The sequence below is a fragment of the Eleginops maclovinus genome, chromosome 9 (assembly GCF_036324505.1).
Source record: "Eleginops maclovinus isolate JMC-PN-2008 ecotype Puerto Natales chromosome 9, JC_Emac_rtc_rv5, whole genome shotgun sequence".
Classification (NCBI taxonomy): domain Eukaryota; kingdom Metazoa; phylum Chordata; class Actinopteri; order Perciformes; family Eleginopidae; genus Eleginops; species Eleginops maclovinus.
In genome coordinates, this window is record NC_086357.1 from 2013398 (window position 1) to 2039792 (window position 26395).

The following is a 26395-nucleotide window of genomic DNA, read 5'->3' on the forward strand; positions in this document are numbered from 1 at the left end:
AGTAGTTGCTGACGTATTTGCTCCGTGTAAGTCAGTTCATGATGCGTTCACGTTACAGATAAAAAATAGAAGTATACCAATGCCGCACACTTATCTAATTATAAAGAGTTACCATTTTTTTGTTCTTGCATTTAACAAGATACTGGAGCCTTATATAAAAAGACAGGCATGGTAATTGAAACACATTTGTATTATAAAGGACAAAATAAGTATATAAACTACAATGGAATACAGTAAAATAGGTGAAATGTAATAGTGGCTTTTTAGATGCAAGTTTTAATAACCTGCTTATATATTTAGTCCGACAAACCACTTAAAATAAGTCAGACTCAAAGAATACATTTAAAAATGGACGTAGTGTACGTGAGGTTACCTATAGGTTTTCATGTTGGACATACAATATATGAGAATAAACAAAAAAATACATTTGATAGGAATTTGATGTTGATTGCATTGAATTTCTGAAATGAAAAAGTAAAGAGAATGCATTTCCACAACAGAGTAACATGTATTTATTTTCTCTCAAACATGTTGGAGAAAGACGTATTTCCTTTCCTCATTCAATGGTCTAACTACTTTGTGGAAAAAAATAATAAAAATGTACTAACAATAAGTGCTGCTGACTTGACAGATTTTTGTCAGAACTATTTATTTTGTTAATATTTACAGTTGCAGAATATGAACAATGAATGAATACATTTTACTTAATAAATGAAATGTTATTAAAGTGCTGAAACTCAGAGAAATATAAACTGTAACCTGCATTACTGCAATATACAGAACATGAATAAGTTGCGATGATTGTAAAGAACTACTGTCTGAGTGAGCACTGCTTGTTTCACTATTGAAAATAATATATTTGTTACCGTCCCTTAGTACGCTGACACATGTTGTATTCTACATTTACCCAGCATGCACGAACCTGTTGGTTATTAAATGACATCTAGGTGAGATGTGAAAAAACAAGATCTCATTTATTTACAGTAGTTACTATTTTCAACCACTAGGGGGATCTAAACCACTGCCGAACACAGCAAAAAAAGTGCAGGAAAAATTCAAAGCTAAAAACATTGTGTGATTTAATAATTCAAATCAAATGTGTGTCATAACATACCCATTAACAATAAATATACAATGTAAAAAGAACAACAGAGTCTGGTTTCTCATGAAGGTCTGGGTGTTCATCCATGAAGGCTCAGTGCAGATGAGTGTAAACATAATCCAAAGCAGTGATGCTTCAGTGGAGTGCTGCTAGTGTACAGTGCTGCTCAGAGTGCTTAATCCAGTGTGTGACTTTGTCTCTCACTTCTCCCTGAGGAGGTACAGCACGGTGGCCTTCACATAGTGTCCAAAGGCACAGGCGGCAGACACCAGCCAGTGGGAGCGGAAGCTGGGATCAGTGTTTACCACGCACTTTGTAACATCCACCTGGAGGAGCGGAAATGACACAGAAATGAATTCAGACTGCGGAATTTGAAACACACACTCAACAGAGTGCCCTTATAAATCCCACACGTGTTTTTGATTTGTCGACATTCTCAGAATGCAGTGAGGAGATGTGCCCAAAAATATGTTATTTCAAAGCCAAAGCCCTCTGTACTGATTTAGTAAAAAAGATTTCCATAGACAGTGAGATTTGACAGAGAGCAGAGTTTAGTGTCAGCTCTGACATTAAACATTTCTCCCTCTTAAGATCCTTCATATCACCGAATGTTATTTAGCTTTGCATGCTGACATTATCTCCCAGTGTAGAAACATTTCAGTTAGAGTTTCTCATTTGTGCCTAAGAGGTCAGTTATATAATGTGCTGCTAGGTTTTGACACACTCCACTTCTCCTGCAAACAAAACAAAACGGGTGCCCTGAGTCTGAGTGAGGGCACATTTGTTCCCTTGTTGTGCTGTTTCCATCAGAGCAGAATACAGCCAGAGGAACACTGCCAGGCCTTGTTCCGTTCAAGTTCCTTCTTTTTTGTTTCTACAGGATTTTATAGGACAGGCTTCTTAACGGCATTCTACAGAAGAGCGCTGATCTGAAGCTGTGTCGAACTACTGCAATAATCAAACAATTACTGGTTAATTGAGAGAAAATTGTACAGCGATTGTTATAGCGATAAGGTCATTTAAAAATGGAAATGACATTCAACAATTGCTTTATCATTTCCCACATGTATACAGTAAGTTATTCGATTAAACACATGCACATTTAAAATGACATTTACAAACAACAGTGTTTATATTGCATTTTAATTTAAAAAATCTGACTTAACTTTTGAATATTGTCCACTGAGTGAGATATGACTTTCAAAAATAATTTTCAAATGCTGTTTAATTTTATATTTTAAGAAAGTATATTATTTATATTGTATTTAAATCTTTAAATTTGAAATAATATTACATACATAATACATTTTATAAACTATAATAGTGTTGTGGAATCATATTTTCATTTTAAATTGTACATTCAAGTCCCCTTTGGGCTTCCATATTATACAATATTTGAATGATAAATAATCAAAAATAATTTATATTCAAGCAATATGATCAAATATGGATTTTACATACACACCAGCTTCAGTTTACAACAGAGGAACTAAGGGCACTGGATTAAGTTCCTCAGCCACACTCGGATAAGGTTAAACAAGACGATGCCCTTACCCAGCCCCCTTTCCTTTTTAACCACAAGCTCAGGCTCTTGCGCACAAACTCCCCCATGCAGTCCACAATGGTATGAACCATGGCTGGGTGTCCATGGCGAACACAATCCACTGCCAAGGCTCCGGCCACAGCGTACAGAGAAACCACCTTCCCCCATGTCACACCTGGCAGGAGACACACAACATACGTCACTGATAGAGCAACATACATCTTTCTGCACATTTATATACTGCTAACTGATATACAATGGCAAGAAAAAGTATGTCAACCCTTTGGAGTTGCCTGGTTTTATGCATGAATTGGTCATTAAATGTGATCTGATATTCATCTAAGTCACAATTATAAGTGAACCATTGGATTTATTAACTTGATGAACCTCCTTTGGCAGCATAACCTCAAAGAACAAGCCTACAGGCCTTCAGCTGTTACTCTAAGTACTTTTTTACCTCATTGACTATTTTGCGTTGAGCCTTATGAGTCATTTTTGCTGGATGCCTGTTTCTAGGGAGAAGGGAAAAGTACTAAATTGTCTCCATTTATAGAAAATGTGGACTGATGAATATTTAAACTCTTGAATATTACTGTGTAACCCTCTCCAGCTGTATGCAAATCAGAAATTCTTGATTGTAGTTCTTCTGAGATCTCTTTTTGCGAAGCACAGTTCACATCAGAAGATGCATCTTGTGAAAACCAAATACAGTACAAATGTTAGAGGGATTTTTATTAGTCAAAGTAGCTTGAACAACACTTGTAATGTTTCACTGATTGAAATGAGGTTTGAAAACCCCTAACTCAATTAGCTCTTGTTAAAGTCTAGAGGTTCACAACATATTTCTAACCTGCACTGTGAATGTTTGCATGAGATAACCCTAACTAAGAAAAAAACAATCATTTGTGTTCTATTAGTTCAAACGGATTGCAAAGGGTTCACATATTTTACCTTGCATGGCATGAACACATTGCAACATTTTGCAAATAATTCTTTTGTGAAGATTTGAGTATTCTTGGGAAATGGTCATTTAAAGTGTAGTGATACTGCCCTCTTTGAAGAGTTGGGCTAGTTTCCAGTGCAGCAAACATCTGTCAGCAGCTCTCTTCGGAGAAGAATGAACACAATATATAACTTCAGCAGCAGCCAGCCATTAGTCTGTCCCTTCAGAGAACAAAACCCAAACACAAGGCCGGGCCAGCGGGCGGGCAGTACGCCTCGCTAGATTAGTGAGCAGATCATTTTTCCAACTTAGTTCACATGTTGAGAAAAGCTTTCTGCTGCCACACCATTTACAGTCAAAGCTTCAGACTATTTCTGCAATGTTTACACGTCCCAGATACAGACGGAGCCTCGACTTCATCCCTCTTCTGCGACTGTCAGACCTTCATTCCTGGGATCTTATAAACGGAGGTCATGTTTCTCTTTAACTCTCAAATCTGGAATCTGCAGAATGATACTCTACATGGTGTGCACAGCTGCATACCGATGCTGAGTTTAGAGATGAAATTAAAACCTACTTTTCGCTCCAGATTGCTCGAGAAGAGAAATGCATTAAACTTAGAAAACAGTAATGAAGGATCTAAGAGGCCTGGCAGATACATCAAGCGCTAACAATTCCAGATCCTACATGTTTCCCATAATGCAACTCAACGGTGTCTTTGTTGCAGCCCTCCAGGACGATAAAAATGTGATCTTTCAATCTTCACACATCATTTTTAAACATCCCAATTTTCCTTTAAAATAATAGATGTACCAAAGACTATTTGGAGATAACTACAATGATATTATTGGGTGTGTGCTCATTCATAAAACAGAATATATATCCAACGTATCCTCCAAATTCCCAAAAATTGAAAGAGTCAAGACCTGGAATCTTTAACACATTTATTTTACCACTGCACACATCCATTTGATTACTGTTTGGATATGCAACTAATCTATATATTAAAATTGTTGTTTCAAAAATAGGCAGTGGCCCCTTTGCCACCCTTTGCTCACACCAGGCCCATCCTCAAACTCCACTGCAACACCCAGACACACACAGAAAGACGTGTCCCTTTGCCCAGCCTTGCTGCTGACAAATGAATTACATGCAAACAGGAACCCCCCTCAGATGTATATTTTGAGAGTATTGGCAGAACTATTGCACCCCTGTGTTAAAAAAAGGCCTTTATTATTCACAAAGGTTCCCCCGGTGAGTGAACAGATCCAGCAGGCAGCGCAGCATCAACATTCATTCAGAGTCTCCTCTACCTCTGCCCCCACCTCCCTGTGTGGCTATTTAGCTTTGCTTGCACATTACACAGTGCTTTAAACCACTTTAAGTAAAAAGAACATTGATCTTTACAGCCTCAAGACCGGGCACTGGTGTAACATGTAGGGTGTGTAGTTTATCTGGGCCTTGGGGGACAGTGAGACGTGTGTGTGGACGTAATCTACTGCTGCCAGGACTTCCTCTTCACAGTGACATGTCTCCACTGTCCACATTCCCTCACTCAGGGCTATATTTTCAACGTGCATGTACTACAATGTATTTCTCCAAATCCTGCAGCATGTTTGGATTACAGTGGACAACTTTCATTGTGATGTGTTTGAAGCGATATTTCAAAGTAACTCCACACTTTTTGAGGAGCACAGTTACATGTATCCAGTGTACAGAACGTTTTCTTTGTAACAGTCCCGAAGGAATAAAGCAGCTGAGGCTCATGTCTGAACTCCTTGGGTGGGGTCCAAACTGTCCGTAACAATCAGCGGCTTTAGCAACATGTTACCCTAATATGGACTGAATGTTCTCTCTTGTGTTGGGGGGGGGGGGGGGGGGGTGGGGGGGGGGGGGGCAACATAATGTCTCAGACTAACTACAGATTCCTGCATTCTGCAAAAGAGCTGTTTACATGAAAGCTGGGGTTTTAGAAAGAGAAACACTGCTATAATTGTTTCAATGGAAAAGCATTATTAGGAGCAGTAACATGAGTTCTCCAAACGTTTTACAATCTCTTTATTGTATTTGGCTTAAGCTTTGAAGTTCCTCCTTCCCTGATGATAACAAAATGAAGAACTTCCCTCAGATACTCTTCCTTTGTTCAACCTTGTGTTCCTAATACTAAGGCACTGAAGTTAGTTCCCATGATGCAGGCCTGTATGTGCAGCTTGATTTACAACACAGCCAGATTCTGGTGTGGACCTACCTGTGGAGAAAATATCTGCTGCCACGGCCAGGAAAGCATCCGACACGATGTTCTCTGACGCCACGGTGATGTTGAGTTGTCGCGCTACGTTACGGTACACGTTGGGTCGAAGGTACTCCAACTCATCACCTGGCCAAAACACAAGAGACTAAACTGAGTGAATTCTATAGTGTGTTCGAGGCTACTTCTGAAGAAGTAGTAATGCACCTTTGTTTGAATAAATTGTTTTAGTGGTGTGGTTGCTTCAGCCTTCTATGCTTCTTCTTATACTATGGTAGCTAAAGTTAGCTTTAGCTGAATAATGCTGTATAACAGAGATAATTAAGTCAGTTGGCTGATATAATCCAATAATAAGCTACATGTCTCACTTTAGATATTGTTTTGGTTAAGAGACTTACCAAAACAATTTAAATTGACCCCGCTCTCATGTCTTTCAGTTGAATAGTGAACCACAAGGTATTCTGAGGCGGCCATCTTTGAAGGATAGCTTGTAGCAACGGAAGGAGCTGACAATATCGTCCACGTCTCCCTAGTTTACTTCCCACGTTGGAAATAAATTATTTGTAACCCAATGGTCTTATTTTGTTCTGTTCGTTGGTCATAGGAGTGGCTGTTACTTTGTCTGTCCTGCAGGTTAGGTCAATAGGTTGCGTTTGCTACTATCCTTCAAAGATGGCCAAGTGGCGGAAGTGGAAACATGAGAAACATAGCTTTTTTTAAAGGTATGTACTATTTAAGAATAGTCTGGCACATACAGTCAGTGCTGTTCTTGGGTGTTTTTAGATGCTACCCTTGGACAGAGCCATGCTAGTGGCTTACTCCTATTTCCAATCATTGTGTTAAGCTAAGCTAACAGGCAGCTGGCTCCAGCTACATAGGTACATAGGCCTACATTTTCTCAGCAGAAAATTGTATTTTCCGAATACATTTCTTACATGTTTACATTTGTTTTAGTCTAACTCCGGAATGACATCATATCGAGTAGACTTTAAAGAAAACAAAGTCCAAAAATAAATATGTTTTTATAAACTCTTTCTGCCTGAAAGAGTTCCCAAATATCCTCCCTGTTTCTAACAAACTCAAGAGTCTGTTAGATCTGAGTTTCCAGAGAATTGCATAACTATTTAAACGGGAGGTGTGATGATAACCGCACATAATAAAGGGAAACTTCTGACAGGTGGAGTGACGTTACCTTAAATGAAACTGTAAATCTTCATTTTCTGAGGAATACCAGGAATCACTTCAAGGTCTTCCAGTGAAAATTAAAGGTAATCCCACAACACATTTCTAAATAATGACGTCAAACCTCAACAAGGACCAGAGCCCCAGACCCCAGGATATTTTTAGTTCATTTTCTTGATTATAGCCTACTTGTTGAATTTGACAAAAGTAAGGTTTTGAGTACAGGACTTTTACTTGTACATTTTAAATCATGGTATTACAACGTTTACTTATGTAAAAAAAACTGAATGATTTATTTGAGCACTGATCAAATTTAAACTGCAGTTCAGGTCCACAGATGTCTTTAAGTAATATATAATATTTTGTCGACATGACATCTGGGTATTCCATATATTAAATGTGAACTTCTGTAATGAATACTATGGAAATACTTTGCATTTGAACTAACCATGACTCTCTCTCTCTCTCCTCTATAAATGACGTTCTTATAAAGTCCATGCAGTGTTTGGTTTACTATCGTCACAATTTACCAGAGGTGGGAAGTAACTAAGTACATTTACTCAAGTAGCCTACTGTACCTAACTACTGTTTTATCATACTTGTACACCACTTAAGTATTTCATTTAATGCTACTTAATGACTTACTTACTTACTCTCTTACATTTTGGAACATAAATTGTACATTTTACTTCATTTATTAACACTAATAGTTACCAGCTAAGGTTTACAGGACATTAGATTTATATATCATGTACTGCAGTAAGTTACATTAAAACTAAATTATCTTAATATTAACAAATTACAACATTGAAATGTTCTTACATGTATTTGTAAGAAATTAAAAGGAGGAATCACTTAATATTCTATAATAATACAATACTTTCTAAACACTAAGTACTGCATGGTACTTTTGATACCCTAAAGTACATTAAGCATATTTCTACTTCAGTAACATTCTGAATTCAGAGCTTTCCTTTGAAATGAAGTATTTTAAGGCAGCGTTCCCTAACTGCTCCCCGGGCGCCGTACATCTGGCAGCCCACTGCTCCTAACACTAGGATGGTTAAAATGCAGAATGTAAATGTCCCTTCTTCTCCTTCTCCTTCTCCTAAGTACTCCTTCCACCACTGACTTATCTCACAAATCACCAGAGGTGGAAAAAGTACTCAGATCTTGTACTTGAGTAATAGTAGAAGTACTCAGATCTTGTACTTGAGGAATAGTAGTAGTACTCAGATCATGTGATCTTGTACTTGAGTAATAGTAGAAGTACTCAGATCTTGTACTTGAGTAATAGTAGAAGTACTCAGATCTTGTAATTGAGTAAAAGTAGAAGTACTCAGATCTTGTACTTGAGTAAAAGTAGAAGTACTCAGATCTTGTACTTGAGTAAAGTAGAAGTACCCAGATCTTGTACTTGAGTAAAGTAGAAGTACTCAGATCTTGTACTTGAGTAATAGTAGAAGTACTCCGATCCTGTACTTGAGTAAAAGTAGAAGTACCAGAGTGTAGGAATACTCTGTTACAGTAAAAGTCCTGCATTCAAAATGTTCCTCCAGTGAAAGTAGAAAGTATTCTCCTCTAAATGTACTTAAAGTAGCGACAGTAAAAGTGTGTGATTGGTCCATTTCAGAATAATATCTCTGATATGTTTTATAATGATTGATCATTAAAGTGTTCTCAGAGCTGGTAAAGGTGCAGCTAGTTTGAATGGCTTTGTATACTGCAGGGTAGCTGCTGGATTTACTGCAGGTGAACTAAAGTCTGATTTAAGGGCTGATTATATTTACCATCATTAATGCAAATCTGTAAAGTAACTGAAGGGATTAAATACATGTAGTGGAGAAAAGTAAACCATTTACCTCTGAATTGTAGTGGGGTAGAAGTACAGAGTAGCATACAATGGAAATACTCAAGTAAAGTACGAGTCCCACAAAATTGTACTTAAGTACAGTATTTAAGTAAATGTACTTGGTTACTTTAAACCTCTGCAACTCACCCAGCCACAGCAGCACGGAGGAGATCTCTCCCAGGGCCCCCCCTGATGCAGCCAGTCCGTGCTCAGGTTTGGACCAGCCTATCCCGGCACGGTTCAGCCTGGAGTGGATGTAGTCCCTGCACAGTGCTTTGGCCTGGGACACCAGCTCCTTGTCCGTAGGCGAGCGGTCAAACACTTCAGCCGCGAACACAGAGGAGCGGCGCAACATCTCCATACCGCTGCGCTCATCCACCGGGACTGCGCTGCGCTCCTCCCCGCTGCACCGCCTTTGCTCCTTTGTCTAGTCGGTAGGAAGATTTATGGAGATTATCTCCTGCATAACAAACACTGGATTACTTTGAGGACATCTTCCAAATGTCTTGATAGAGCCGCACTGGAGCTCCAGGCTGCAGAGCAGTAGAGAGGATCAGTCTGACGCGAGCGGAAAAGTTACGTATGACTTCATAAATGTAAACTTAATGCGCCAGTACTTGCTTATAGTGAAAGGTAAGGACAATTCAATTACACTTACCCGACAATTAATAAGCTAATTCGCCCCTATTATAATATTCATACTAACTGTCACTGAGGTTTGATCACTGTCTCATGAAGTGAAGATTTGCTGCCACTCTTACAGCCTGACAAGCTCTCCTTCTAAGGGCACTATTGTGGAGTCCAAAGGAGGAGATAAGCAGAGCAAGCCCCGCCCCTCCGCCCCCATCCCAACTCTCTCTCTCTCTCTCTCTCTCTCACACACTCACACACACACACACACACACACACACACACACACACACACACACACACACACACACACACACACACACACACACACACAAAGTGACTCAGTACCTCAGCTGTTTATTAAACAGATCTTATCAAAGGTGTGCCTGTAAAACAAAATTCGACATACTAAACCCTTGATTTTGTCTGAATTGAAATGCTCAGGCTGTGAAGCGGAGATGGGACACTGTTAGCAGGGAACATGTTACCCTCAGTGAATAGAATAATACAGTGGTAGAAATTACATTTACTAAAGTATATTTTACTTAGTCATTTTTTGATAATTATACTTTACTTGAGTAATTCCATTTGAAGCAACTTACACTATACAAAAGGTAAATCCAAATATGGTACTTTTCACTCAATACAGTATGTTAACACTTGCTCCTGTGTGCTGTGTGGACTGTACTAATCTACGGTCTTTCTAGTGACTTCATTTGGTCCACATTGTCAAACTACAATACTAAAATGCTCTTACGTGTGAATAATACTTTGAAAAGATCCATTTTGCATTACAAGTACTTTTACTTTTGATACTTGAAGTACATTTAGCTGATAATACTTCTGTATTTCATATAATTCTGAAATGGGTCATATGAGTTCTCTTTATACTTTAAGAACATGTTGATGCTAATGCTTTTCTACTTTGAATTACGTAACATTTTGAAATGAGGACTTTTACTTGCAATGGATTATTTTAAGACAACTGTATGTACTTTGACTTAAGTAAAGGATTTGATTACTAAGACTGGAGACAAGGGGAACAGCTAGAATTGGTTAGACACGGGACACAGCTTTTTTTGCAGTGGGGCATCAGAGGCAGAATTCGCAACACTGGTGGTAAATGTAGGTGTGTCAGCATTTATTAAAAGCCCTATGCATGTTTTTTTTTTTTTAAACAGCAGGAAATATGGGGAAAACACAATGTCACATGGTATCTGCCTACTCATTACATAGTTGTGAAAGAGGAAGGTCAGTTATTTGTTCCCTCTGACACTAATCCAGTAAGAGTGCAGTGATTACAGCTCTGTGATAAGGATTTGAAACCAACACATAGCATTCTGTCAGAGTATGCAACATGTTTGATGTGCTTATCAAATTGTTATCTGCCAACAGTCTTTTAATCGGACCTGTGAGATAAAGGTAGTGGACTAAATGTTTCAAGTTTAAATCCATTCCTGCTGAGCCATGTTGTTTTTAAGCCTAACACTCTGACAGCGAGCAGCTGCACACCTTCTCCACTCCCTAACAGAGAAAAACGTCCTCGGTCGACGAGTAATATTGTGATTCTGGGGAAGCCGCTCCACCCTGTGTCACGCTGTCTGGACACGCCTGAGGAATGCCCTGCTTTGTTTATGAAAGCTCAACACAGTCTGCACAGAACCCTTTAAACTGTGACTGATAACTTGATCATGACGAGGCTCAGTGGGATTTATTTTCACTAATCGTTACCTCCTCTTAAAAATACATTCACAGCACAAAACCTGAAAGCAACATTACATTCTCCCAAGTGTCACCTGAGGTCCAGATACAATATTTAACTGCTTTAGCTCAGATAGTGTGCTAAACTCATAGTGAAACAATACTCAATCATGTTCAGTCATCAGAATACAGGACACACTTCCCTAACTGAAGTAGCCGTAGTTATACCACACTGTAAAGCTGTTGTGTCATTATTTGTAATATCATGATATCATTGTCTGTTTAATCTATGATACTGGATCTTCCTTTAGGTCCTTAAGTTGTTCGGTAGCACAGGACAAAAAACATCTTGGTGACTCAGCTTTTTTTTAATGCTGTGAGCAGTTTTCAGATAAAACTGCAAGACAAAGTATGTAAAAATAACGCATCAACACAAAGTGAGATTGAAATGATCTTTTATTGGTTAGCTTTTCAATGGAATAACATGAAGACTACATGGGAGGCATTCAGGAGCACAACCCTGATGACATGCTAAACAATAAATAGGAATACCGTACTGTAAGTTAACTGTGCAACAGTCAGACCCTCACACACAGGTCAGGTGGTCTGGAAATAATCCATCACCTTACATTAAAGCTCCAGTGGCTTCTCTGCACACACACTCACACACACACACACACACAGAGGGTAAAGATTCCAGTCTTCATACAACAAAAATATATATACCAAATGATACCATGTAGTGCGCTAAATAACTCACAAGCGTCATGTGGGTCTCCCATCAGTCAGCTCCCATTTGTCTAAAACTGTCAGACATCACCAATACGATTACTTCATATTATGTTGTTCTGTTTTGCTTTTTCACGGAAAATCTGCAGAGTGATCAATCTCTACAATATTTCTCGAAACAGTTATACCTATGCAAAAATAAAAACAAGATGCTTTTTATATTAGAGAGATTTGTAGCACCAAACCGGCCATAATGCTGCCCAACTAATCTCCCTTTCACCTTCCTTTGTATCCTCCCTTCATCAGTAAGCTCAGGAATAGACACTGCTTATGCTTACACTCACAGGTTTATTCTTAAAACTCTCAGAAATGTTGAAACCAGATTGTATGAGCAGCCTGAATTTATCGGAACATCTTATGCATCTCCTTGAATGTACCCACTTCTACTGGTAAACTTTTTTCCAACATCCTGTGAACTTTCTGCTCACCTTCATCTCTCACACTTACCCTCTCAAAGTACACAGAGCACAAGGCATCATGTGCCTTCATTTTCCACATACTGTAAATCCTCTGTGCCCAACAAAGCTTCAGTCATCATGTGCTGAGGAGTAAAGTCCTTCAGAAAAATCTGAAGTGTAGCCCTTTGTGTTAGCCTTGGTCCCATATAACATTATAGCCTAATTGGGTGCTACACATGCAAAAACTGATCAAAATGTACATTTCTCCCTTTTATAATATCCTGTTAACGGTAAAAATGTTATCATTTACATAATTTTTCAAAAAGAAATGCACAGAACCATTAGAATTAAATCCTTAGGCTGAACGTTAACACTTAAACTGGCAGTATCTTTCAGTCTCCAGTTGTTATTGTCCAAATCTTGCCTTGAAAAGCATCGTTTCCTGATGTCCCGGGGGCCCAGCCTCCAGGTACACCCTGATTCAGTTTCCGTTTATCTCCATGGGACCTCCTTTGGGTATGAGCAGGCTCATCCGGCCTGTGGTGCTGGCTGCACTCTTGATCACCTCCATCCATCTGTGAAGACACCATCAAGGTTTAAAAAAGCTTACTACCACTTTAAGGCTGACCTACAGAAGCCCTGAGAGGCCAAAGAGTATGATTATTCTGCTGATCTAAAATATTCCTCAAGACGTTAAAGCCCAACACATGGCATTTATGTAACACAACTTGCTGACACACAATATATGTCCCTTGCGTTTAAAGAGCATGGATAAGTTAAATATAACCTAAGAAAAACATTTTTCCAGTCCTGTGTAAGTCGATCGTTTTACCAACCCAGTTTAGATTTAAATACTGTACTCATGTACAAAACGTGACAAAAACAAAACACACGCCATTAAACTACATATTGTTTTCTGGTTTATTATTTTTAAGTCCATGGTGAATTAATATCAAAAATTAACATTTACTCAGCTTTGCCTAACTGTGATCGTCTTTCACATGGAAAAACGCTGCTCTATGAAACTGTGAAAACTAGAGTAGACTGATATTACTCCATCAATCTCAGGGACGCTGATGTTCTCTTTACACGTCCATGACGCGGTCACGCAGATCTAGGTTAATGTGGTAGTGGGCGTGGTTAAATCTCAACTGGGTTGGTAAAACGATAGACGCGTGCTGTTTAGATCATGAGGTGGTGTTGAAATGATAGCTTCAGTGGACAACATGTTTTTCATCAGCAAAAAAAACAATCAAAAAACAAATGAAAGAGAAGTTGGATCACCAGAACTTTTTTTCACAGCCTGCCTCTCAGGTCTCCGGTACTGACCTATGGATAGAACTACAGTATTCTGGGAATTCAAAACAGGTTGCATACCTTTCAAAAGTGTACTCGCTTTCAGCCCGGAAAAAGTAAACATGGGACTTGAACTGCAGCTTGAAGACGTATTCCTTGTGAATGCTGTCCGACTCCTCGGGGGTGCTGACGGTGTAGCCGAGCAGGGGGAGGCTGGCCAGTGGGAAGTCGTCCTGCAAACAGAGACGCGTTCAGATCACAGACACACTCGCCTAACTTAACTCTTTCAAACGTGTAGCAGAAGTCGTTGGTCTCAGGTTATGTCTGCTGACCTGGTGAGTCTTGTAGAAGAACAAGCAGAAGTTGGTGAAGACCACCCAGAGTTTCTGCCAGCCGTTACTGTTCTTGAACTTCCTCAGCAGGTAACCCGAGAGCTGGTTCTACACAGAACATAGAGAGGTCAGACAGTGGGAAGTCAATGGTTGGCAGTGAGGTGTGGCAGTGTATGAGGGCTTGGTTGTGATATATTGCACTTATAACATAGACGTGTTTGTGAATAAATGAGGGGTTTTTTTAGGTGTTGAGGCACACTCTCACTTGAAAATGGAGGAAGCTAATTTGTACTAATTGAATGAGCCATGTTTTACTGCTCATCTCACTGTTTTTTGAGTTGGTATTTGTCTTAACTTTATTTTATTACTGCTATTTTGAGTTGTTTACATGTTCTGTTGGGTTAGACTCTAGTGAATGTTTTGATTTGAGTGCAATCTATTTTAATGTTGTACCTCATGGGATATAGAGGCTTAAATGTGAAATATGAACAAATAATCCAGTTTGAAATGTCAATAAACAATAACAATGTTTGCTTTCCATTTAATAAAAAGTTAAACTTGGCTGTTGTGCTTTCTTCTCTTACTATAGTACTATGTCCTCTAATATCTACTGTGGCTCTAGTACCTGGTCCATGCGCAGGTAATCAGTGAGAGAGAGGTTCTGGTTTCGGTACCAGCAAACATGTGTGATGGTGTTTGGTCTCTGGCCCTGACCGAGCAGATAGCGAGGAGGCAGCTCAGGAGAGACAGCTGGAGAGCCGTACACTGAGAGGGTGAAGAGACAAGAGGGACAGAGGGAGTCAACAAAGTGTTAGCATGTTAGCTCAGAGAGGAAGAACGAGCAGTTAGGAAGTCCTGCAGATCTGTGGAGTGAGAACGGGTCAGGAAGGATTTATTGTTATATATTTATGTATTAATATTGAGAGGCAAGTGAGAAAAAGTCTGGTAATGCTTTTTTAAAATTTACATTGTACATTATTCTGCTGACGCTTCTTTCCCAAGCCACTTACTCTCACTTCATCAGACACACCTATGGGGGCAATTTGGGGCTATGTTTTTCTTACAGCTGAAGATAGAGAGGAAAGGATCAGACTTTTGGTTTACCAGATTTTCTTCTCACTTGCCCATCAGGGCTTTCATAAATATCCCATCAGCTGCATAAGAAACAAGAAGAAAGTCTTTGAGAACATGCTTCAGTCAAACATTAGAAACACAGGATATTAAGGGAGGAAAAAGAGGGGCATGAAAAGGAAACTGAAAGGTGAAAGAAGGTGAAACGCAGAGGTTGACCCGGAGCGATGGCTGCTGATCCTCTCAAATCCACCGCTGCAGAGGTGGCGTATGCCACTTAAACGTGAATTGGAATACTTTGAATGTGTTTTGCAAACATGTTTGAAGTGTGTGGAGATGTCAATGAGTGTGTAGGTGAGTGTGAGTGTGGGCAGGGGAGGAGTACCTCCACAGCCTGGCTGTGATCAGACATAGACACGCTGGTGTTGCGATGCCAGCACACATGCATGGTGGTGTTGGCGCGGTGGTGTGTCTGCTTGTCCAGTGACGTGCGGGAGGAGTTCATGTCGTCCTCCGACTCCTGCTCCAGAGAAACCTCATCAGATGATCCTGAGGAGGGACGAGTTGTTTGGAGGAAGGAAGGGATTAACTACCTTTAAACAGTTTCACAATCACGAGGAAAAAGCTTTTGGGAAAGACTCTCCTAAGTTGAGGAAAGCATAAAAAAATCTCTGGGTACTGCAGACACATCTCCAGGGAACACAAACTCTTACGGTTGGAGTGATCGGTGAGTCCGGCATCCAGGAAGATACTGGATTTCTCCTGGGACTTCTTGGACATGTCTATGGCCAAGTTCAGATCTTCAATCCACTTCCCCATCTCCACTTTAGAGCTGTACACACACACACACACACACCATTATAGTGTCGATAGCAGATCAAACTACATCATTAGAAAGGTTAAGTGACCTTGAAGAGACCACAGATGGTGTCATATTTAACTGTGTTTTAATAGGTGGTTCTGTTTAGACCATGTAGACACAGCAGTGTGACTTCTAGTCCTTTAATAGACTTTACTCTTCTTTCCACGTCTCACCTGGCAGCCACGACTATGGTCCTCTGAGCAGAGTAGATGGTGAAGCAGTGGGGGACCGACCATTCGTTTTCACTTTCCTCAACCTAAAAACAAGAGAAAAACATTGGCCAAACATCCAAAGCTTCAAAACACATTTGTTTACCATTAATGCTTTGAAGGATGGTTATGGGGTTGTATAATTGACCATATTCAGTGTGCTCTGGAGGAGGGCAGCAAAAATGTCCACTTAAAAACATCTATCAGTTTAAGTAAATAATAATTGGAAGCTTTTTTTCCCATTCATAGATAAGAGCTTCAGATCCTCTGTCGAACATCATCGACTGTTGTTAAAACACTGACTATTGATATGTTCCTCATACGACTTCACAGAAAATATTCAACCTATCCCTTTAATGCTGGGGAAAACCAGAGGAACACAGTCGAAGAGTGTGACTCCATTCACAGACCTGCTCTACCGGAGCATCTACAGTGAAAGAAATATGTATTTGATCCCCTTCTACAAAGAACTGAACAGTCTATACTTTTAATGGTAGGTTTATTTTAACAGTGAGAGACAGAATATCAAAAAGAAAATCCACAAATGTACATTAAAAAAATTTTATAAATTGATTTGCATTTAATTGGGGTAAATGAGTATTTGATCCCCTTGATCGATGCGGTGAATCATCCTGTCCCCTTAGCAGAGAACCCCCCCCCCCAAAGTATGCTGTTTCCACCTCCATACTTGATGCTGGGGACGGTGTTCTTCTGGTCATAGGCAGCATTTCTCTTCCTCCAAACACGACATGTGGAGTTGATGCCTAAGATCTTGATGTTGGTCTCATCTGACCACATCACCTTTTCATAAGCCTTCTCTGAATCCTTCAGAGGATCACTGGCAGACTTCAGACGGCCTGTAAATGTGCCTTCTTGAGCAGGGGACCCTGCCGGCGCTGCAGGATTTTCATCCATTACGGCGCAGTGTGTTACCAGTAGTTTTCTTGGTGACTGTGGTCCCAGCTGCCTTCAGATCATTAACAAGTCCCTCCTGTGTAGTTCTTGGCTGACCCCTCATCTTTCTCATGATCATTGATGCCCCAAGAGGTGAGATCTTAGATGGTGGAGCCGCAGACCGAGGGCGATTGATGGTCATTTTGTGCCTCTTCCATTCTCTTATAATCAAACCAGTTGTCTCTTTCTCACCGAGTGGTGAGAAAGCTTGCTGGTGGTCTTGTCTTCTATTCCAGTCTTGTGCTGGTCTACAATCTTGTCCCTGATGTCCTTATACATTAGTTCCACCATGATCACAAGACCTGTCTCTGGTCTTGTCCTCGGTGGAGAGGTTGTAATCTGATTTATTGACTGTGGACAGGTGTCTTTTATCCAGGTAAAGAGTTGACATCAGGAGTACTTTCTTAAAGTGAGAGGACTTATTTAACCGCTCTGTGATTGTAAGGGGATCAAATACTCATTTACCCCAATTAAATGCAAATCAATTTATATCTTTTTTTTAATCTACATTTCTGGATTTTCTTTTTGATATTCTGTCTCTCACTGTTTAAATAAACCTACCATTAAAGTATAGACTGTTCAGTTCTTTGTAAGTGGGCAGACTTACTAAATCAGCAGGGGATCAAATACTTATTTCCTTTACTGTATATGCGTCTGTGTGGAGGTCAAACATGAAACGCTCCATCATTACCCAAGTCCAAATCACAACCCTTCAGTTATGGCATGAAGAAACAGAACTGCTTCTAATTTGTCATTTGAGATCATTACTGTTTGATACACAACTAATTAAAGTTGCAAGCATCTTGATCGATCTGCTATGTGTTTGTTTTGGGTGTTTTCTTCTACACAAGCATGGGAGAAGAAGGGTAGGGTTTGGGCATCCGAGCTGGCAGAGCTCAGAACACTTACCGGGGCATCCAGCACTATGAGCTGCAGCCAGGAGTAAAACAGAGACATGCAGAATTAGGAGACCCAGGCCCTCCCTTCTCAACACACTGATGAGATCATACTGAATACCCAAACATGTCACCAGCAGGTATTCTTCTTCTACACTGATGTACCTGAAGCTGTGCTGGGATGGCTACGGGAGTGATGAAGGATAATGAGGGACAAAGTTAAAAGGAGAAGATGACTCACAATCATGCCAGGGAGGGGCAGCTGGCCGTGCACTTTGAACTGATTGGTCGCTGTCACACCTTTGCTCGTGTAGAGGAGCATGTCTGAGAACTAAAGAGACAACAGAAACATTACATCTTTTAACGGCATTGAAGGGCAAGTGTTGAAGCTTTAAATACAATGTTGGTAGTGCCGCACTCACCAGGAAAAACATCCTTTGCTGCAGTCCTTTCTTGGTGAGCTTGTACAGACAGCCCTCTCGTATGAACTCCTGAAAACAGAAGGTTGTCAGAGACTCAGTTACCCAGCACCCCCTGCCCTCTGCTGCATGTCATTGCACTCACCCTGCCCGGGGCTGTCAGGTTCTCGATCCCGATCAGGTCTCTCTGTAGCTCCGTCAGCTTCTGGAAGTTCTCCAGTCGGATCAGACTGCTCTGCAGCTGAGTGGCTATCTCTGCCACCTCCTTCAGAGCCTCTGCAGGGAGACAGCATAGAGTCAAGCAAAAACCACAGACCAACACACTGTCTTCAAACCATCTCAGCAGAGCAAGGAGAGGAGAAGGCTTCAGAAAGAGAACATTTGTAGATATTTTGTAATAAAAATGTTTAAACACTTCATATTATTTTAAGTAAACCACAAGAATCCAGCCAGTTTTATTCCCATCATGTAAACAGTTTACTTGACTGACAGTAAGGAAAGGTAAGTTTATTTATATAGCACATTTCAACATAAGGCATATCAAAGTGCTTTACAAAAAGACAATAAAAGCATAAGAACACATTATAGATAGTCCTGCAAAGAAACCATTTCAGTAGTCAAGACTTCTGATGACAAATCCCTAATAAAGGTTTTCCAAATCCTGCAGACAATTAAATCCCTATAATCTTAGATATATTCTTACGGTGATAGTAGGCTGACTACACCTAGATGTCTGCTCTTTTCCTTTGTTTATACACACTGCCTATTGAAGCTGACAATCATTCATCCTGCTAAAAAGAAAATCACTCTCATCTTGGTTTCATTGAGAAGAGTATTTGTATTTGACTAAATTGCACTTTATTAAGTAACATGTTCGAGAAGGCAGGAACAACTCTTCACCATATGTGTTTAACCTTTGCACAAAGATCAGACAACATAATATCTGCCTAGAAAGATAAGCTATCCAGCATTTCAATATTGAATAATACAGTATGTGATCATCAACACTTTAAATGAAGCTTCAAACCAACAGAATAAATTATTCACTTTGTCATAAAAACATCATGCATGTGTGAAGCACCTGCCTGACTAAATATCTACACCATGAAAGGCATAGAAGAGTTCCTGCCTAGTATTCAGGACTTGCGATTTATTGTCATTAGAGCAAATACATTTTTTTACTGATTGAAAGCAGTAGTAAAAACTTCATATCAAATCCACATGATCATTAGACTGTTGCCAATAAAAGCATTAGTAAAGTAATCCGAGATGGTGTCATAACTATTATTATTATCACACAGATTAGTTGAATACTCGATTCTGACTGGCCAAGTGACATTTCAGAGGCTATTAATACTAAATATCACACCGCTGCTAAGCAAAATAAAGATCATTGCTGAGGATGAAGCGAGAGGAGGAAAGAGGTTAAAGACAGAGTGCACTTGTTGTCTGCCTTCTTCTGTGGCATTCTCTGACGTCCAACACACTGACAGGAACACGGTATGGGCTCTGGCAGTGTTTAAGGACTTGTTAGTAGAAAAGGAACGGTGAACAGACTGGCAGTAACAGTGAACCGTCACTTTGAGTTACATTGCTGTTGCCGGTGTTGGTGCGTACTTAAAGGACTATTTGGTTTGAAGCAGAAGCGATACATTCATTTTTAAGTCGATAAAATAATTCTCTATGAATACAGAGTGGAGGCATTGGTTTATTTAGTATGTGGCCGCTTCACACAATGTCAGGGGTTCTTTTATAACATAAATGACCTTGTTGTGCATTATCCCTTACATAATTAGATAGGGGACATGAGAGGGGGACTCACCCTTGCAGTCGTCGTGGTCGCGGTGGCTGGGGGAGTAATGCTTGCACAGCCTCTCCAGGATGAGTTTGTAGTGCATGAGGCGCTGGATGGGCTTGAGCAGGAATGTGTTGAGAGGCAGGTAGCAGACCTTCTGCAGCTCAAACTCTTTGTACACCGTCTCCAGCTTCTTCAGCCTCTTAGAGGCTTTCTCAAGCTCTGTCAGCACCTCGTCGTGTTTCTGCAGGAAGCTGGTGAACTCCTGAGGATGGCGATAAAACACCAGGAGCGTGAAACACAGGACATTCTGCTGGTAAGACAAACATGTAGAGGAGAGGGATTCTCACCTTTAGAGCACACATGTTCCTCAGCATCACATCACCAATCCTCTGGTAGTCCCCTTTGGCGTGAGCGTTAGAGCGCCCCTCCCTGAGGGTTTGAACATTTAACCTTATTTTAGCATAAGAGGAGTCCACACATCTTTATCACACAGAGATCCTTCCTGCAGCATTCAGACTGTACAACCATCATGTCCCCTGGGAGACCCTCACACAACACAGCCTGTTGAAATCTTGTAATGTGCAATATACAGTATATCCTTTTTTAGGACAATTCTACTGTGCAATAATCATAATCATTTGTATGTGCAAAACCTTATTTTTAACTGGTACAAATGTTAGCCATGGATGAGGACTGTATACGTCCCTGAAGCTAATAATGGAATTCTGATTCTGAAACAGTGAGGGGGACATACCAGAGAGCCAGCCTCTGGTCTAACTCCTTGAGGAAGCCCCGATGGAACTCGTAGATGGGGTCGATGTTGGAGAAGAGGAGGGTCATCAGGCCTTCAGGCATGGCGTTTTCTTTGATCACAGCGCTGCGAAACCACTGGGAGCGGGGGGAGGGAAACAAACTGCTGATGCCAATACTCTCCTAATAAATGAACTTGTGTGCAAACATGAAAACTGTAAATGGGCTTATGAGTTGGGCATAGCATGGATTAATAGCCCTTCACTTATCAGCAGGGTGCGATTTGTAGGGGGGGATGGTGAGGATTTCCCCCCCTCTGGTTTTCCTATCCCTACCTCTGCTAAATTATTTTTATCTCCGGTGGGGACAAGGATTTCCCCCCCTTGATAGCGATGAATGCAACTTAACTGCTAGCCTACTTAAACTCTTGAAATCTAACGATCTTCAGTGTCTTTACATCAGAGTAGGCTATTCAGCAGCCTTCTGGCAGACGGTGCATATTTCTGAACGTCATCGAACACAAAAACATTGTAACATTTTTGTGCGGGAACTTCGCAGGAAAAACAGCGCTGAACCAAACATGAAACGCGTTCAGAGCAGCATATCATCTTACTTTACAGGACCCATTTGCAGAATTGTGGATAGAAGAGGGCCGAAATGCTGCAGACAATGCCCCGATAGGAAAAACGAAAAAGCCACCACAAATTTGTCACCAGAGCCGACTGTTTACTTTGTCTAGTTTTCCAGACCTGTCCCTGAGTGTTGACAGCACGTTGTGCTATTTAGTGAATTATTTTGAGTGTTTGATTTAAGTTAATTGGAGGGTCTTTTCATGGAGAGCATTGATGCTGTTCTATGGTGCTTTCTGCCTGTTAGTGCGTACGCATGTTTTTGTGACGTTGAATAGAAATCCATGTCTGGGTTATTAAAAGTTTTGCCATGTTGTGATGGGGACTAATCCACGGACCCGAAAAAAGGGCCTGTCTACTTTTTGCGTTTTTTTCTCCCTAGTTATGCAAGTTAAAAATCCAATGTTCTTGTCTATGAATAAATAAATAAAAACACATCCCCCCCCTCTGTTTTTTTGTCAAATCGCACCCTGCTTATCAGGTCACAGTAAACTATTTATAAAACCTTATAAGCTCGACATTGTTATACAGGGGAATGTATCAAACTATAAAACCATGACAACATAAGGTCACTCACTCACACGGAAAGAGGAAAGGGAAAGCAACCTTAGTATACAGGAGGTAGAATGATAGACATGATGCTGTCACAATATAAGGAGGCAGGTTTTTCTCAAAACAACATCATCCAGCGGTTGAGTCCTCTCTGGCTAGACCTTCATAATGATTTGCTAAAATACTTTGAGAAAATTACATTTACGTGTTCATGTGATATCCTGCAGGAGCGCCCCATAAACTGTGACCATTCTAACCATCAGTCGAGTCTCCTCTGGGTGAGCTCTCTAGCAGTTTATGGTGGGGTGTCTGCTCTGCATGTGTGCTGGACTGTTCTGTATTGGGCTTAGAAAAGATTGCTAATTATAAAAAATAGGGGTTAAGAATGAACAAGTTTGTGGACTACGTACAACTGATGTTCGGTTTGAAATTATTCATATCTGTGTGAGGAAAATAATCCAAATGAAAGGAAGGTGAGTCTTCCCATAATCATTACTTTAATAGGAAGTTATTTTTGTAGTGAACTGAATATCAGTAAGGTATAGGGTATTTGTTATTCCTTTTCAATGTCTATGAAGTCATTATTATAGTACATTTTTGATTGTCCTTTTCTACATTATATTAATAGAAGCATACGGTGCAGGTGTCTATGTGTGTTTTTTAAAGGACCACATCAGAGACCTGTTGATGTATACTGTATAAGCATGCTGCAGATTTGTTTATCTTTTTCACTATTGAATTAGGCTGATTTTTTATGTTTTGGTATGCCTTGTGCTTATTTGTTCTCGATTTTATCCCAAAGCAGTTATTGTGTAGAACTTTGTGCTACATTTCCAGCATGAAGGTGCTGTACGAATAAAGTTTCTCATTTATACATTGCCACATTCCAAACTAAAACAATAAATCAAAAGTAACTCACCACAGTGATGACCTCCAAGTCTTTCAGGTACGTTCGCTCTGTGGTTAGAATCTCTTTGGCAATGAAGTAGGCCTTGTCGGTGGGATATCGCTGAGGAAGAGGAGGGACACGAGTGATAATCAACATCCCCTCCAACAAAACATTTAAATATACTCACTTCCAAACTAACTTTCCCTTTATACAGGATTCAAATATTGAATACAAATGTGAATATGAATGAGGCTTCACACTCAGTAACAATAAAGGGATCACTTTCTGTCACAGAATAATGATTGCATGGGTCCCATCCTATTATACACGACTCCTACTCATAATGGGCTGTGAGGCGGTGTACCTTCCTCCTGCCCTCCTCTTCCTCCTCTAGCCTGGCATTGCTGCCCACCTCGCTCAGGATGGGGCTTTGCAGGGGGGATGAGGCCTGGCCCGGCAGGCTGAGGGTTGACATCTGGAAGGAGGGAGACATGCAGAGGGAGGGGCCTTTGGAGGTGAAGGGTGAGTGCTGAGGGCTGTCCAACACTGCATCTGTGGACGAAGGACAACATACATTTAAAAGTGTATATATATCAGTATGGTATCTATAAAATCTGTTTAACTAGTCAGCTCAAGTAGAGACTGCAGTGCAAGGTGTTAGGGGAGAATTCATGGTTAAAGGACTCTTCCTTAACAGGAAAAACATGATCTTGAAATGGGCAGGGTTTAACTCACATGGGCTGCACAAGAAGTGGAACTAAAAAGCCTCACAGTGCTTTATGTTGCATACAGTCTTGAGACACATCTTTATCTTAACCTTGCTGTTTTTCCACAATTATCTAATTTCCTCTCAAAAAACAAACACATCTAAATTAAAACAAGTGGAGGGGTTCCTCACACACACTGGCCACAAATGAAAGGGAGACATCAGAGGCAAGTAATGGTTCCCACATTTTCCCCCTGCCATTGTTTTCAGAGCCCTCCACAAGTAGGACAAAATGATTCTTGCCAACTCAAACTCGCTCCGGCTCCATTTCAGAGAACGGGCTCTTCTTGCCTTTGTTCAACCTGTGAGCTTCGCTACACAACAAATGAGGAGACATAACAAGCAGATGAAAAGCCGGGCTATCCCCCTCACTGAGTCACAGGTCACCACAACTGCTCCTCCACTGCTATCAGAGAGAGAAAAAAACAGGAGCGGGGGAAGGCTGAGAGGAAAGAAGAAAAAAGAAAAAAAAGTCACGACTCGACCCGGAAATAATTGCTCAAGCAAAGACTTATCAGGAATGTGGCTTGTCTGGAGGGCCGATAGTTGTTTATAGTTTGTTCCCACAGGGAATGACACAAGGGGGGGGGGGGGGTTCAGAGCGGCTCCACAGCAGGAGGACGGGGCTGCGCTGTGGAATGACTTGGCACAGAGCCTGTGCAAACAGCCAGCACACTGGAGTCAGGCTGAGGAATCCTGAGTCCGACCCAACACCCAACAATCCACGTTTACTGCCACAACATTAAAAAGGCAGTGTGTATTCACTTGCATCTTTTTAAAATAGTGTTAATCTTTAATCCCTCCATACCAATAAGGTTATTCACTCTCTAGAACAATAAGTGATTGAGAAATTCAAAAAGGAGTGATGTGAGGACCACAGGATCATTTTGAGCACATTGCACTTGCAAGTGAAACCAGCTTTTCCTTTTTTTGTGTTGGATCAGTTAGTTGAGTTTTTATGAATTAATTAGCACACCTATACACGATATGTCCAGTTTGTCTGTATAACCCCCCAAAGCCTCATATTTCTACAACAATCCAAGGTAAACATTATCTTTCATGATCTAAGACATGCATATTCTTTCAACGTGCACATTGCAAGCATGTTTCCTAAAGCAGTTAAAGAATGACCTCCATAATGCGTCTTCCATCTGCGGCTGTGTAACTTAAAAAATAATGTTTAGTCTTGACATTCATGGTAACAAAAAGTGATTACTTTATTCTTGAGCGTAAAAGCATACACACATTAAAGTACAGGTTGTTTATAATAGGTCAATATACATACGTTCAGGATTAAGTGTTGATTACTGGATGCCTAAGTGCTGTTAGCTTAGCTGGTTATAATCAATCAGCCCGTTGTTAATTCAATATTTAGTTGAGATTTCGGAAAAATTACATGGCAGAAAAAAGGCAAAAATAAGAAAAAGCCATCAAAACAACAGCAACTCCTCCTGGTCTAAAAGGTAGCTGATGGCACATGAAACAAAAGACTGTTCCAGACAAAGTTTTCATTGGGGAAATTGAAAATGGCCATCCTCAAAATGACAATGAGAACTTGTGAGTGTTTAACAAATGCCTCTAGACAGCCCCTTTTCCACAGAGATGTTCAGCGGCAACATCTACACTATACTAAGTAAACAGGATCATACACCTGAGATATGCAAGAAATAATGTTGCACGAGAAGAGTGAAGTGCTATAAGGCACTGCGGCGCAAGGATAAAAGAAAACTGTATCGTGTACAGAAATAGCCAGCTGTGCAAGTAAAGTCTTCTGTAAAATAAAGTGAGCTCAAAGGCAAACAGGGACTTGCTCTCAGCAAGTGACACGAGTTGATGAACAAAAACACTAGTGATTATTTAGATTTGAACACAATATAAACGTTCTGTGTTTTATGGCACGAGTACCTTTATTTTAAGAGAGTTGACTAAACAAAAAGAGCAGTTAAAAAAGCTTTGTGCATGCTATTGTGTGAGCAACGAACCACCTCACAACGAAGGACCGTTCCTATACAAATACTTAAAAAACATTAAAATATCCAGCTAATATAAAAGTACCGAGATATTCATAGCTAATGTGCAAAAGATCCCCGTTCCTTCCAATCAACAGAGTACCACCTTGTTGGTACCCTGACCATAACTAACACTAAAACATGCTAAAGGCCATATGAAAGAGTCAAAGCGACATCAAATGAGTTGTGCACTGATGCTTCAATAAAAGCCTTACCTACAATATCTAATGGGTTTCCTACCACTTACAATCATTGATCTTTCTAATGTTGGAAAGCACTGCATTCTTAATGTAATAACAGTACTTCTGTCCCGCTTACTACAGAAGCACAAAGCCTTACAAACGTGTAAAATGATACATTCATTTAGAAGTAGAAAGTGGTGTTAACAGTGTACTCAATGGCTCTTTAGTACACTGCTTACATTCTTTAACATAGTTCAGCATGAGGCAAAATGTTATTTGTGTCTAAAATAGATGGAGACATGAACCTCCATGACACTGTCTACATACTGTGGACTAGTCCACCTGGATAGTGCCGAGTTCAGCCAGCAGGTGTCAGAGAGGCACAGAAGTGCA

The 26395-nt window shown here is 40.4% G+C and overlaps 2 protein-coding genes across 6 annotated transcripts in view; both read right to left on the reverse strand.

Moving 5' to 3' along the window:
• Positions 1–488: 488 nt before the first annotated feature.
• On the reverse strand, positions 489–9660 carry boka (BCL2 family apoptosis regulator BOK a). Of its 2 annotated transcripts, none has more exons than XM_063892006.1 (5): positions 9529–9660; positions 9018–9330; positions 5837–5965; positions 2657–2820; positions 489–1428 (listed from the first exon to the last, which is right to left on the reverse strand). In XM_063892006.1, exons 2-5 carry the CDS (start codon positions 9229–9231, stop codon positions 1303–1305), a joined length of 633 nt encoding a protein of 210 aa, XP_063748076.1. In that variant the 5' UTR covers positions 9232–9330; positions 9529–9660; the 3' UTR covers positions 489–1302. The 2 variants fall into 2 exon arrangements, with proteins under 2 accessions (XP_063748076.1, XP_063748077.1); XM_063892007.1 differs by having other exon boundaries at positions 9018–9297; positions 9529–9647.
• A 1979-nt stretch (positions 9661–11639) lies between these two features.
• farp2 (FERM, RhoGEF and pleckstrin domain protein 2) overlaps positions 11640–26395 on the reverse strand; it is a 31685-nt gene continuing 16929 nt past the window's right edge. Inside the window, exons 14-27 of one of the 4 annotated variants that reach the window (XM_063891106.1) lie at positions 23458–23597; positions 23076–23165; positions 20980–21113; positions 20573–20654; positions 20250–20487; positions 18573–18703; positions 18431–18499; positions 18250–18339; positions 16123–16205; positions 15801–15919; positions 15473–15636; positions 14017–14124; positions 13766–13917; positions 11640–12963 (exon numbers count right to left, since the gene is read on the reverse strand). In XM_063891106.1, coding sequence (XP_063747176.1) covers positions 12870–12963; positions 13766–13917; positions 14017–14124; positions 15473–15636; positions 15801–15919; positions 16123–16205; positions 18250–18339; positions 18431–18499; positions 18573–18703; positions 20250–20487; positions 20573–20654; positions 20980–21113; positions 23076–23165; positions 23458–23597 — 1694 coding nt within the window. In that variant the 3' untranslated portion in view covers positions 11640–12869. Of the gene's footprint in view, positions 12964–13765; positions 13918–14016; positions 14125–14641; positions 14782–15472; positions 15637–15800; positions 15920–16122; positions 16206–18249; positions 18340–18430; positions 18500–18572; positions 18704–20249; positions 20488–20572; positions 20655–20979; positions 21114–23075; positions 23166–23409; positions 23598–26395 lie in introns of those variants that run through there. The other 3 variants (XM_063891105.1, XM_063891103.1, XR_010166424.1) reach the window with 3 other exon arrangements.